Source organism: Brassica oleracea, chromosome C2 (genome assembly GCF_000695525.1).
Source record: "Brassica oleracea var. oleracea cultivar TO1000 chromosome C2, BOL, whole genome shotgun sequence".
NCBI classification, from domain to species: Eukaryota; Viridiplantae; Streptophyta; class Magnoliopsida; order Brassicales; family Brassicaceae; genus Brassica; species Brassica oleracea.
The window spans coordinates 44,876,505-44,890,420 of record NC_027749.1 but is presented as its reverse complement, the minus strand read 5'-3'; the positions used below and the strand labels follow the sequence as shown (position 1 = coordinate 44,890,420).

General features: G+C 34.7%; 3 protein-coding genes across 3 annotated transcripts; 2 read left to right on the top strand and 1 right to left on the bottom strand.

The window, feature by feature from the left end:
* Positions 1-1,997: 1,997 nt before the first annotated feature.
* Positions 1,998-3,864, top strand: LOC106325127 (cytochrome P450 71B37-like). Its single transcript, XM_013763151.1, has 3 exons — positions 1,998-2,329; positions 2,398-2,978; positions 3,108-3,864. Exons 1-3 carry the CDS (start codon positions 2,032-2,034, stop codon positions 3,717-3,719), a joined length of 1,491 nt encoding a protein of 496 aa, XP_013618605.1. The 5' UTR covers positions 1,998-2,031; the 3' UTR covers positions 3,720-3,864.
* Positions 3,865-5,029: 1,165 nt separating this feature from the next.
* On the bottom strand, positions 5,030-8,076 carry LOC106324348. Its single transcript, XM_013762331.1, has 10 exons — positions 7,815-8,076; positions 7,479-7,723; positions 6,862-7,135; positions 6,600-6,714; positions 6,404-6,528; positions 6,057-6,138; positions 5,876-5,987; positions 5,642-5,799; positions 5,525-5,573; positions 5,030-5,359 (listed from the first exon to the last, which is right to left on the bottom strand). The coding sequence occupies exons 1-10, from the start codon at positions 8,074-8,076 to the stop codon at positions 5,030-5,032; spliced, it is 1,752 nt and encodes a 583-aa protein (XP_013617785.1).
* A 3,137-nt stretch (positions 8,077-11,213) lies between these two features.
* On the top strand, positions 11,214-13,510 carry LOC106321121 (cytochrome P450 71B34-like). The gene is made up of 3 exons (XM_013759443.1): positions 11,214-11,610; positions 11,709-12,289; positions 12,776-13,510. The coding sequence occupies exons 1-3, from the start codon at positions 11,304-11,306 to the stop codon at positions 13,394-13,396; spliced, it is 1,509 nt and encodes a 502-aa protein (XP_013614897.1). The 5' UTR covers positions 11,214-11,303; the 3' UTR covers positions 13,397-13,510.
* Positions 13,511-13,916: the final 406 nt, after the last annotated feature.

The window sequence follows — 13,916 nt, the reverse complement described above, 5'->3', positions numbered from 1 at the left end:
CTAAAAGCCTAGTGAAATTACATCTCAGCCCCTTGTGACCAAACAAAAAAACAGAAGCCATTTTTATGAATATAGCCCTAGTAAATCGTCTGAGTCGTCTGAGATGTTGGAAGTCGTCTGGACGACTGAAGTGTAAGTCGTCTGGTACCGGTTTATTTTAAAAATAATTTATAAATCTTGTAAAAAAATATTTTGATGCGTGAAAAATAAAAATCAAGTAATTATAAACAGTTTTAAGTGATATAAATTAAGATATGATAAAATTGATTTGTTTTGAAGATAGATGAGTGGAAGTAGTGAATCATGAAATACTTTGGTTTAGGAGTTTGGCAAACATATGTTGTAGTATTGTATGTATTGTTAGGGTTAGATTTTGGAAAACTAAAATGTTTTTTTCAAAAATTAGTTTTCACCTATATGTGTTTATTTATGTGTATAGTAAACACTTTTCAAGTTTGATTTGATTTTATGAAGTCTTTAATTAGATAATTAAGTTTAGGGGTTATGTTTAGGGTGTGGACGACTTATATTTCAGTCGTCTGTTGAATAATTTACTCGGACGACGTATATTTTAGTCGTCTGTTGAATAATTTACTCGGACGACTTACATTTCAGTCGTCTGGTGAAGAAATTAAAACAGACGACTTACATGTAAGTCGTCCAGAAGAGTTTAATATTTTTAGCGGGAAATTAAATATTTTTAGCGGGAAACTAAAATAGAAGATTTTCCAGACGACTTACAAGTAAGTCGTCTGGTTTAAATTATTTAAGCGGGAAAATATTTTTTTTAAAAAATTTTAGGCGGGAATATTTGGACGACTTACATGTAAGTCGTCTGTTTTAATTTCTTCACCAGATGACTGAAATGTAAGTCGTCCGAGTAAATTATTCAACAGACGACTGAAATATAAGTCGTCCACACCCTAAACATAACCTCTAAACTTAATTATCTAATTAAAGACTTCATAAAATCAAATCAAACTTGAAAAGTGTTTACTATACACATAAATAAACACATATAGGTGAAAACTAATTTTTGAAAAAAACATTTTAGTTTTCCAAAATCTAACTCTAACAATACATACAATACTACAACATATGTTTGCCAAACTCCTAAACCAAAGTATTTCATGATTCACTACTTCCACTCATCTTTCTTCAAAACAAATCAATTTTATCATATCTTAATTTATATCACTTAAAACTGTTTATAATTACTTGATTTTTATTTTTCACGCATCAAAATATTTTTTTACAAGATTTATAAATTATTTTTAAAATAAACCGGTACCAGACGACTTACACTTCAGTCGTCCAGACGACTTCCAACATCTCAGACGACTCAGACGATTTACTAGGGCTATATTCGTAAAAATGGCTTCTGTTTTTTTGTTTGGTCACAAGGGGCTGAGCTGTAATTTCACTAGGCTTTTAGGTTAGTTTTGCATTTGATTCAAGTTTGGGTATAAGTTTGGGGTTAAAATCAAGTTGTGGGTTAGTTTTGGCAAAAACCCCTAATTTATTTAAGTTGTATTTATACAATTCTACATATTAATTAGACTTCATAAAATTAATTTTTGATCTATTTTGTATTACATTATCTGGTGTTTTTGTTGTATTGGGACACTTACGTATTTTAGAATATACATGTTCTGATAAAACAAGAATATTTTGAAGTGATAAAAGCAGAGATAATTTTTTTATTGAAAAATAATTAATCCAATATTTTATTTATTTTTATTTAAACTTTAATTATATTAGTTAATAACTTAAGACTTCAAAATATTATATTAACGTCTTGTCTTATATTTCAAATTAGTGGAATTGAAGAGAGTATTTAGTTTTTTTTGGTAAAAATAGAATTTATAATGTATTCTCAAGTTTCAACTATATTAGTTTCTTTTAAAGGGTTGAAAATGAAGGGAAAAAAAAAAGGTTGAAACCAGAGAAATGACCACAATGCTAAAAATGTGTATATATAAGATCGCAAGCCTCCTTCATCATTATCATCATCATTTTTAGGAAAACTATATGGCTACTATTTGGTTTCTATCACTTCTCTTCGTCACTATTCTTCTTCTCGCCGCCTTTAAACGCAAGAAGCAGCAACGAAGACCACCATCTCCACCTGGTTTACCGATCATCGGAAACTTACACCAGCTCGGAGAGTTACCGCATCAATCCCTATGGAAACTCTCCAAAAAGTACGGTCCTGTGATGTTTCTGAAGCTTGGAAGAGTCCCAACTGTAGTAGTCTCTTCCTCTGAAACAGCTAAACAAGCTCTGAAAATTCATGACCTCCATTGTTGTAGCCGTCCAAGCTTAGCAGGTACCATAACACTCACTCAACACATACTACAGAATTTTTCTTTATTCACATATAGGATCATTTCTCAGGGCCAAGAGAGCTCTCTTACAATTATCTGGATATTGCTTTTGCTCCCTATGATGATTACTGGAAAGAAGTCAAGAAACTGTGTGTGCAAGAAGTCTTTAGTCCTAAACGAGTTCACACGATGCAACCCATCAGGGACGAGGAAGTCAAGAAGCTGATAGACATAGTCGCCAAATCAGCTCAAGAGAAAACACCAGTTAACTTGAGCGAGAAGTTTCTTTCTTTAACCGTTGGCGTGATTTGCAGGGCAGCATTTGGTGTGAGTTTCCATGGAACTGTACTCAACAGCGATAGATTCGACAAGTTCATCAACGAGGCATTTTTGTTTCTTGGGAGCTTCTCTGCCTCGGATTTTTTCCCAAACGGCGGCTGGATCGTCGACCGGCTCACCGGCTTACAAGGGAGGAGAGAGAGGAGTGTGAGAGATCTTGATGCTTTTTATGAACAAATGTTTGATTTGCATAAAGAGGAAAAAGAGAAAGGTAGGGAAGATTTTGTGGATCTGCTCTTGAGATTTCAGAAAGAAGAATCTGTTCTTGGATATGGGAAGCTCACAAGAAACCATGTCAAAGCAATCTTAATGGTAACTATAGATATAAATATTTGAGTTGATAAAAAAAAAAAAAAAATATATATATATATATATATAAATATTGGCAACCCTTAGAATTTTACCTGAGGATTCTAACATTTATTTTATATCTGATTACAGAATGTTCTTATTGGGGGCATAGGCACTTCTGCAATAACAATGACATGGGCAATGACAGAACTTATGAGAAACCCTAGAGCAATGAAGAAGGTTCAATCCGAAATAAGAAATCAAATTGGGAACAAGTCAGTGATAACCTTGGATGACATAGAGAAGCTCCACTATCTGAAAATGGTAGTCAAAGAAACATGGAGGCTACACCCTCCAGCACCTCTTATAGTTCCAAGAGAAGTAATGTCTGAATTTCAGATCAATGGCTACCAGATTCAACCCAAGACACGGCTTTATGTGAATGTTTGGGCTATAGGGCGTGATCCTGATACCTGGAAAGATCCAGATATGTTTCTCCCTGAAAGATTTATTGATAACAACATTGACCCAAAAGGGCAGAGTTTTGAGTTGTTGCCATTTGGGGCTGGCAGGAGACTATGTCCAGCAATATACATGGGGACATCAATGGTGGAGTTTGGTCTTGCTAATATGTTGTTTCATTTTGACTGGAAATTACCAGAAGGCATGGAGGTTGAAGATATCGACATGGAAGAGTCTCCTGGACTAAATGTGAGCAAGAAAAATGAACTTTTACTTGTTCCTGTGAAGTATGTAATATAATTGATCACTTTAAACTAAGTCTTTCATGACTTTACAATAAATTGTTGCATCCATTGTACTATGAAACTACATCTTGTGACCGATTGTATCTTGTCATGCTAATCCAACAATGTTGTATGAAAGGGAAATTAAAAAAAAAAAAGAATGTAGATACAAAAAATGTAACGTGATTTGACATCTTCAAGTACAAACTTTTATCTTACTGGAAATTGTTCAAATAATATCAAATTGATTCGTTGCCAAAACAAACGTTGGAAAGGTTAAACACGTTTATCTTGATTCCACTCAGTACACTGAACCTAATTATTCCACCAAATCCTATATGGGTATGATTGAACAGAACACTAGTTTTCTTTTTCTAAAATATTGTCAATTATTTATTTAAGTTGATTTTTAACCAACTACCAAAATATTTTGCTTTTAATATCTGGATTTTTAATTCTGAATGATGTACTTTGTCTCTCCCAATTATTGCACTTCTCGAATTACTAGAGTTTTTCTCCGCGCGATGCACGGAAAAGTGTGTTGATAGTCGATTTTAATAATAATAACTTCTAATGGTTTTGTTTGGAATGAAAGAACTGCATCTCCAAAACTAAGAAAATTCAAGTTTATGCGATTGTTTCAAAACAGAAATAGCAGCTGAAGTACTTATAATTTTGTCTGCAAATTCAGCATTTTGGTGTGTGTTTTTTTATTTATCATTTTTTTAATATAAATCTGAGATGAGATTAAATATATTGTGTTTAGGAATGGAATATTGTGAGAATATAATAATTTTATGTTTAGCATAAATATGTTATGATTGGATGTTTACATTTACAATAACTTTTCATTGATAGGAGTAGATAGAGGCTGAGAAAAATGTATTCATATAATATTATTTACATTACGTGTTTGTTTATAAGAATGTCTTATAAACATACGAAAACATTAATAGAGGAACAGAACAGCATGTGAAAGACGCCTCAATTTAAAACCTATCGTACAGATTTTGATTAGCAAGAAATGGAAAATTCAAAAATATGATCATGAGCTTCAGTTCATTCCCTTGTTGATATGGTATTAGCCCTTTGTAGGGCTTTGGTGCATGTTCAGATATAGTATATATCAAACATTTTATGCTTTTTAAGATGAGTATCGAAACAAATATATGGAGCAAAATCAAACTTAAAAAGAAAGCAATAACATAAGTTAACCAAAAAGAGTTTTCAAGAAAGACATTCAATTGTTGCAAATATGAAGTTTGAAATTGAAAATTAAAAAATCATAAACGTCTAGTAACCATAAGCACCACCACTTTAAACATCCTAGCCACATTTGGCTCGTTTAGGAGCATCTGCTTCATCATTTTCAGCAGCTCTTTTCACCTTTTCGCCCTTAGAGTCCATGGAAGGATCATCCTCAGCACCTCCATCATCCAAAGTTTTCTGGGCGGCTGGGATAATCGAATCTTCCTCCAACTCGCCTTCAAGTTCTGGATCGTCTGAAAGGAGCACCTTTGTCACAGTCAAAGATTGGGTCTTGCCAGTCAAATTGTGATTTGATACTTTCACAATGAACTTGCGAGTCTGTCCTATGGTATCAGACAGAGCTTGAGCCACTGGAACTATGTGATCATCTCCTACACTCTCATTGGCCTAACATACATTCAAACAATTGTCACTACACATTTCTAACTATATTGTAAGAATACAGTTTCAAATAACAAAGATGGGCAGGTCTGTAATTACCTCAAAATAGCTCTCAACCAATTCAGAGGCTTTCTTTCCAGTCAACTAGTGACCAGCATCACCAAGGAGAACAAAAAACGCCTGGTCACTCTTATCGTACCCAGAGATCTTGGCTAGAAACCTGTGTCGTGAGCATATGAATAATGAATCCTTTGAAAGAATAAGTATACGCAAATTTGGTTAACTTACTGTGCAACACCGACAATATCACTCTTCCCACACTTCTTACACATAAGGGTGGTAGGCCCTTTGGTTGCCTTAGTGTGACACACACCGCAGCCTATGTAATACCAGCTTGAACCGTGCACAGCATCAGCAACGGTCGCTATGCACTCAAACCAAGCAACCTGCAAAAAAGTTTTAAAATTAAATGAGAAACAGAGACTATCATAGTTAATGTGTTATCCATTGGTAATAAACTACCTTGGCAGCTGCTTGCTTCATATAAGAAAAGAGTTCGCATATGGTCACTGTTTCAGTCTTAGTGACAACGTCTGCATCAACTCTGTTGGCGACATCTGAGTTTGAGACCAACCTGAAGACAATGTCAAAGCATAAGTACCATACTGGAAAACAATGAAGATATGTTAAACAATATGCTTACCAAGTGAAATAATCTCGGGTTGCTTGGACATCACTGTCCATGAATACCCGTGATGGGGCCATGGAAGATAGAGATAGGGCACCTATACCAGTTCCAATGATGTAATACAGATCAAAAATCTTAATAAATTAAGATGAAGAGACTATGCACATCTATAATTTATGATACCCAGAACCTATCGAGTTACTCAACACTTAATGCTTCACAGACTTTACAAATGCTCAAAGCTGTTAAACTACAAATCCAATCGATTGCAGTTCTATTCCTCAAAGCTAAACTACACATTTAAGAATCATTAACCATCCTAAGTATCTTCTTAAACAATAAACAAAAGTTGATATACAAACCTCCAAAACATTTCGGGTTTAGTGTGGTGACTAAAATAACTTTTGCAGTTCCTCCAGATGCTTTAAATTTTTCACTGAAGTCGAAAGCAGCTTTGTCCCATAGGTATAGCTTCATAACGGGGCCTCTACAACATCCAAAACACGTGTGGTAAGAGAAACAATATATGAAAATGGAAGAAGATATGTATTAGCTTACTCATGTGTTTGCACATGAAGCAAAACGCGGCGAGTTGAAGCTATCTCAGATTCATCTAGCACGAGACTGTCATTGAGAACCTGCCCATTCACAAGCTTGATGTGGCCAACATAATCTGCAAAAGACATCATTCAAATTCAATACTTTATATACTATATTCGCAGCAATGAAACCTATATATATAAGATTGGACAAACCCAAAAATAAACTAAACATCATCGTATACATATGATGATGGGGTGGAATGATTGTGAGAACTTACCATAGAGATCTCCTTTCAAGTCGCAGGCAGCATTGAATTCTTCATATCCATGGAACCGGAAACGGTCATCAGGGAAACATACCAGACTGTTCTCCAGAACAGAGAGAGCGGATGTCGATGAGAAGGTGATAACGACACTTGGCTCAGCTACTCGGTACAAAGTCTTATGTCTAGACCCGAAAAAATTGTTGAGTCTGTAAATGCCACCCACTGTCATGTGTGGCAAATAGGTTTCAATCCTTGCAGATGAGATGAAGCCCTGGATAACAGTTCCCTGTTAACAACATGAAAGAGTTATATTAGAAAAGATAGACAGGAAATATCTGAAAAGGTGAACAAAGATATTAAAGATACTCAACAGGCAATATGAATTCAGTAAGTTCAAAAACGTTTCTGTTGATATAAATAACGATCTAAAAACGTAGAGCAAATCACACAAGCGAGACAGTAATAACGATCTAAAAACGTAGAGCAAATCACACAAGTGCATCAATATATATTTGATTCTAAAAATATCAACTCGGAATAGACAGATAAGTTTGAAGCTAAAATGATATCTTAGCTTGTAGTTTAAACAATTTGTTAACTTATAACATAAAAAATAACTCGGTTTATACCTCTTCGTCGATGAGAATCATCTCGAGACCGAGAAGAATCTTCGTCAGAACATTTCGAGCTTCCCAAAAGTGGATCAACCGAAACCTCACCTCGCCTTCATGAGGACCGAATTTCACATCTTTGAAGAACATCACTTCCCCAACGTTGGTGGAGACAATAGCTTTACCCCTGACGTCAGAGGAGACATCGGCTTTGCCCCTAACGCCGGAGGATAAATCTGACTTCGCCCTTTCAACTATCGGACCTGCAGAATAAGTATGATCGTTATCATTGTCTGAGAAATCACAAAGCCTCAGATTTTATAATAAGATAACGAAATACACGGGTTCTCTTACCATTAGCTTTCTTCAAGTTAGATACGCCGGTGGGGACGCCGGAAGATTCACCCGCCGCGCCGATGGGTTTTTTCAGACCGGGAGAAGAGACAGACGCATCGCCTTTGGATTTTTTCGAATAGGGATCGCCGATCGAGAGGCCCGAAGAGCCACCGTGTTTGCCGATGGACTTGTTCGTTCCGGGAAAGGAGTCAGCCCCAACACCTCTTTGTTTCTTCGAACTCGGATCACCGGACAACGTCAATTTTCCGTTCGAACTCATCGCGATATTCAAGTTTGATCGAAATAAAATTCAAAGTAAGAGTTTTATAAATGAGATCAGAACGCAAAAGGATGAGAGAATCCATAAATCAGATTAAATGTAGAAAGAAAGTGGAGAACGTATTGATTGATCAGATCTCGAAACGGAAAACGAAGAGAGGAAAACAAAAGGTCTCACAATTCGATCTAGCAAAACGGGATCTGGAGAAAAAAGAAAGGAAAACGTCGAGGCTCTCGCCTCACGACGGCGTGAAGAAGAAGCCAAAGCAATAGAGATGGGCTTACTGGACCAACACATTAACATTCTTTCATTGGAAAAAAATTGAAGTCCAACAACAAACACCAGAGATGACGTGTCAAAAAAAGAACTCCTGATTGGTGGATTTTATTGTCCTACGTGGACAGGCTCTCTGATCAGTATATGCTCCTTTTATTATTTGTGTGATTGCACTCTCTCATCCGAGCCTCTTTGACTCTCTCCATGCGATGCCCGGGGCCGGCTCAACATTTATTTGGACTTATGAAAGAAAAAAAATTACGCTTTTAATGTTCATTTTTAATTAAAATTTAACTATATTTAATTTTTTTTATCAGCAACAGCTTTGTAAATTTTTTGATAAAAACAAATTATATACATGTAAAATATTTTAGGACCCTTTTTAAACCAAATTTAATAAATACTTAAAATTTTCTATATAAAAATATGTATATATAAAAAAAATTGGGCCCTTAACTATCAAGTTACGGGGGGACACGGGTTTGGATCCGGGGCGGTAGCACCGTTTGTCCCTCATTTTAGCCGGCTCTGACCCGGGCACCACATTAGAGGTATTAATCAACAAGGACCTATAACATTTTCTGAAGTCCAGTCTAGTGTTGGAGACATAAAAGCCCATCATCAAGTAGCGACAAAGGACCTATAACATTTTACGGATGGATATCGGGCTCTGATTTTTTTGTCCATGCCTAATATTCGCTGAAGTTTAGATAAATTATCTTCACTTGAATGTAATCACATTAGCACTTCTATAGTTCAAGATTTGATCGTAAGATATTTAACATTTAGTTGAAATAACAAATTTAATTTTAGATCTCTTATCTCTGCTGCATGTTTTCTTTCACAAAAGGGGTCGCAGTTATCAAGGCGCTTTTGCTTTTGTAGTATGATTGCGTCGTTTTCTAAAGTTTGTGGCACTTGTTGACATTAGGTATTGAAAATAGGCCGTTGGCCCATCAACTTCAGTCATGCCGATTCGTCACCATCAACATGTAAAAGCCCAAACATAACCCATAAATGTCTATAAATAATTTCATTAATCAGTGAAAGTTATACATTAAAAAGGATATAAGACAGTGACGTGTGGTGTTCAAATAAAAAAAAAAAGGAAAACAAGACAGCAACGTGCTAGTATATAGTTTACCTAAGGCTCTTCAATATGGTAAAACCAAACCGTACCGAACCGAACCGAATCGAAATAGACAATATGGTTTGGTTTTGGTATATATCATATAAACCGAATGAATATAATTTTATAAAAACCGTAGGATTCTGATATGGTTTGATATATAACCGATTAAACCGAATAAACCGAACAAAACCGATTAAAAGTAGAAACATGTAAATATGTATCTATTTTATAACAATACATGAAAATCTATTTGTTGAATAAGTTAAATTTATGTTAATAACTATTACCATAATTTTATAGTAATAAAGAACCTTAATTTGTAAAACACTTGAGCTATAATTAAATAACAATACATCGCAATTCAGACATCTTATTTTCTAAGTCTTCTTTTGATCGTTTTGCTTTATTTTAGTCTTCACCAAATTAATGTGAAGATTATAAATTTGATGGACAATAATTAATGAAAAATTTTCACAACTTTTTTCTTATCTGTAAACAAACAGAGTTTTTTGTTCAATTGAAAAAACATGACTTTAATGAACACTAAATATGGAAGAGTGGAAAAACTTTTCTTCCATGTTTCTGTTTTGTTTCATATTTTTATTTTCAAAATTTCAAGCTTTGATTTTAGTTATAGATTTGATTATTTTATTTGATGGTAGAAGCATTTTTACTTTTTTGTTCATTTATTTGAACATGTAATATATTTTTAATAAATGATTGTGCTGACAATATGACCTAATAATTATGTTTTTTAGTATAAAACCGAATAAACCGAAAACCGACGGTATATAAACCGAACCAGATTGAAGTAAATATGGATTTAAAATGGTAATTATATTTTACTAATCGAAATATCAAAAACCGAAAAAAACCGAACCTAAACCGAACCGATATCCGGATTGAACACCCCTAAGTTTACCTTACCTAGGAGGTGAGAGTTACGTTTCATCCAGAACTGGTCCTGGGCTAAAGTCCGTGAAACTAGGGCTTTAGGCGCCAATATTCTGATATAGGTTAGGGGCACCAAATTTTTGACTAATATTTCTTATTGGCCTAGTGGTTGAAGCTTTATTTGTTTATTCTTAAGTTTTACCTTTCTTTGTTATTCTTTTTCTAATACGGTAGAGAATCTGACAGATTTTTATTCCTTTATTGATAATCGTAGTTTCCATATTTATATGATTTATTAAATGATTCTTTAATCGTAGTCATATAAACTAAAACAAACCAACTATAAACAAAAATCTAATATCCTTTTCTAAAGTCTAAACTCATGTATTTATTTTCTTCTACTAATTATCTTATATTTCACCCAATTACTTTTTTTGTATCTTTAAAAGCTAAAAATAAACATGAAATTTATTTTTGAATCCAAATACTCTCTCTTGAAACTTTGACAATTTGAAAGATTCATTAAATTTACAAATTAATTATATAAACCAGTTTCAAAATGATGTTCTCTACTGTTGTATTTACCTGATTATATATTTTTCATTTGAATTAATTATAACACTATTATCATTTTCATGCATTTTTAGTAAGTGTTATTGAAAACAAAATAATAACTCAATTAAGTGGTTACAAGACGAATAAGTGGCTACAACCAGAGAAAGTTGTAGAAATTTTTTTTTTTTTTTTAGATTAATCTATTAGTTTTTTGATGAAATTTCTGCATCATGAAAAAACAAATTTTTGTTTAGTTTAGAAAGATAAAGTGAAAAATTATTGTTTTTAGAGAGCGTTATTTTGTTGGTTCGCTTTAGGCGCCACAGCGCTCAGGACCGGCACTGGTTTCATCTCCCATCAAATCAGAAAAATGGTTGACATTTCGCTTGTCTCACTTCTGTCCCTCATCTTTCTTCTTCTCGCCGCCATCAAATACAAGAACCGGCGGCTTCATCAACGGAGACCACCGTCTCCTCCTGGCTTTCCTATCATAGGTAACTTGCACCAGATTGGAGAGTTACCACATCTGTCTCTATGGAGGCTCTCAAAGAAGTATGGTCCTGTCATGCTTCTGAAGCTTGGAAAAGTCCCAACAGTCATAGTTTCCACCTCTGAAACAGCAAGACAAGCTCTGAAAATCCATGACCTCCACTGTTGTAGCCGCCCAGGCTTGGCAGGTACACAAGTGTTGACTTTTCTTAACAAAACCTATGAATCTTGAATCTTGAATATTTACTCAAAACCCCTTGAATCTTGAATCTTGATCTTTCTTTAGGGCCAAGAGACCTCTCTTACAACTATCTGGACATTGCTTTCTCACCCTATGATGATTACTGGAAAGAACTAAGAAAGCTCGCTGCTCAGGAACTTTTCAGTACTAAACAAGTTCACTCGATCCAGCCCATAAAGGAAGAGGAGGTCAAGAAGCTGATTGATTCAATCACTGAATCAGCTTCTCTGAAAACTCCTATCAACTTGAACAAGACGTGTCTTGCTTTGACTGTGAGCGTAATATGCAAGGCAGCATTTAGTGTGAGCTTTGAAGGAACTGTACTCAACAGTGATAGTTTCAATAAGTTAGTCCGTGAGGCACTTGAGATGTTGGGAAGCTTTTCAGCCTCAGACTTCATACCGTGTTTCGGACGGATCATCGACTGGTTCACAGGTCTGCAAGGGCGTAGAGAGAAGAGCGTGAGAGATCTCGATGCGTTCTATGAACAAATGATTGATTTGCACAAACAGGAAAAGAAACAAGGGAGTGAAGACTTCGTGGATCTGTTACTGAAGTTAGAGAAGGAAGAAGCTGTTCTTGGAAATGACAAGCTCACAAGAAACCATATCAAAGCAATCTTGATGGTAATAACAAAACACTTGGCACTAGTCCTGTACATTCGGGGTTTTGAGTCGGATCGGTTTATTTTGGTTGGGGTGTTTTGGATCCATTTAGGAACCCATAACTTTTCGGATTGATTCGGGGTTGAACAAAAAAACCCACAAAAAAATTAAAACTTCATGTTAAACCCAAAAAATCCAAAAAATGTTAAAGTAATTCAGTTTCTTGAATAATTTTGGATTTATAAATTATATTTTTAATATATAGTTATTTTAAAACTAAAAATAATTAATATTTTCAGGTAAATAAATTATATTTTAATATTTCGGTACCAATTCGGTTCTCGGTCGGTTATGTTTTTTTAGGTTTAGAGAAATTGGGACCGTTCGTGTTTCTCTAAGTTTTCGTTTTTTTGGTTCGATTCAGGTTTGGTTCTCTGTTATTTTGCATACTCGACACGTCTTGTAATATCATGAGAATCTGACCTGATTTTATAATCTTTGTCACAGAACGTTCTTCTAGCGGGGATAGATACTTCTGCAATAACCATGACATGGGCAATGACAGAGCTCGCTAGGAACCCACGTGTGATGAAGAAAGTCCAATCTGAAATCAGAAACCACATGGGGAGCAGGTCAACGATCACCTTAGACGACACTGATCACTTCAAGTACCTGAAAATGGTGATCAAAGAAACTTGGAGGCTACATCCTACAACACCAATACTACTCCCAAGAGAAGTAATGTCTGAGTTTGAGATCAACGGTTACACGATTCCAGTAAAGACACGGCTTCATGTGAATGTCTGGGCTATAGGGCGTGATCCTGATACTTGGAAAGACCCTGAAGTGTTTCTCCCGGAGAGGTTTGTTGATAGTGACATTGATGCAAAAGGACAGCACTTTGAGCTATTACCGTTTGGGGGTGGAAGGAGAATTTGTCCTGCAATTTACATGGGGACAACGATGGTGGAGTTTGGTCTTGCTAATATGTTGCATCGTTTTGACTGGGAGTTACCAGAAGGCATGAAGGTCGAAGATATCGACATCGAAGAAGCTCCGGGTCTCACGGTCAACAAGAAAAACGAGCTTCTACTTGTGCCCGTGGCTGTGAAATATATAGATCACTAGTCTCGTTAATCTAAGCTCCTCTGTTATGCTTAACTAAGCTCCTCTGTTTATGCGTAAAAATAAAATAAAACTGATGTTCCTTTACTTGGGCAATTAAGAGAGATCTCCAACTCATCTTTATATTTACTTATATTATAATATTTTAAAATATTTATTTCAATTCATTTATATTTCTAAAAATTATTCTTATTTTATATCTAAAAATAAAAAAAAATTAAAAATATATATATTTAAGGGAATGCTTTTTAACAAAAACTAGATTAGAACCCGCCCAGTCGGGCGGATATTTATTAATTATTTTGATTCGTGTTTTCAAATGTAAAATTATTTTTATCGACTAAATTGATAAATTTTGTTTAAATTTATAAAAATTGATTTGAACAAATTTATTAAATTGATTTGAACACACAGAATTCATAAGTTTTATACTATAAGGTTTTTCACAATTTTGTGTAAATTATTTATTTTACTTGTTTTTATTTTTGTTCAATACATTTTTTGGCGGTATAATTTTTTTTAG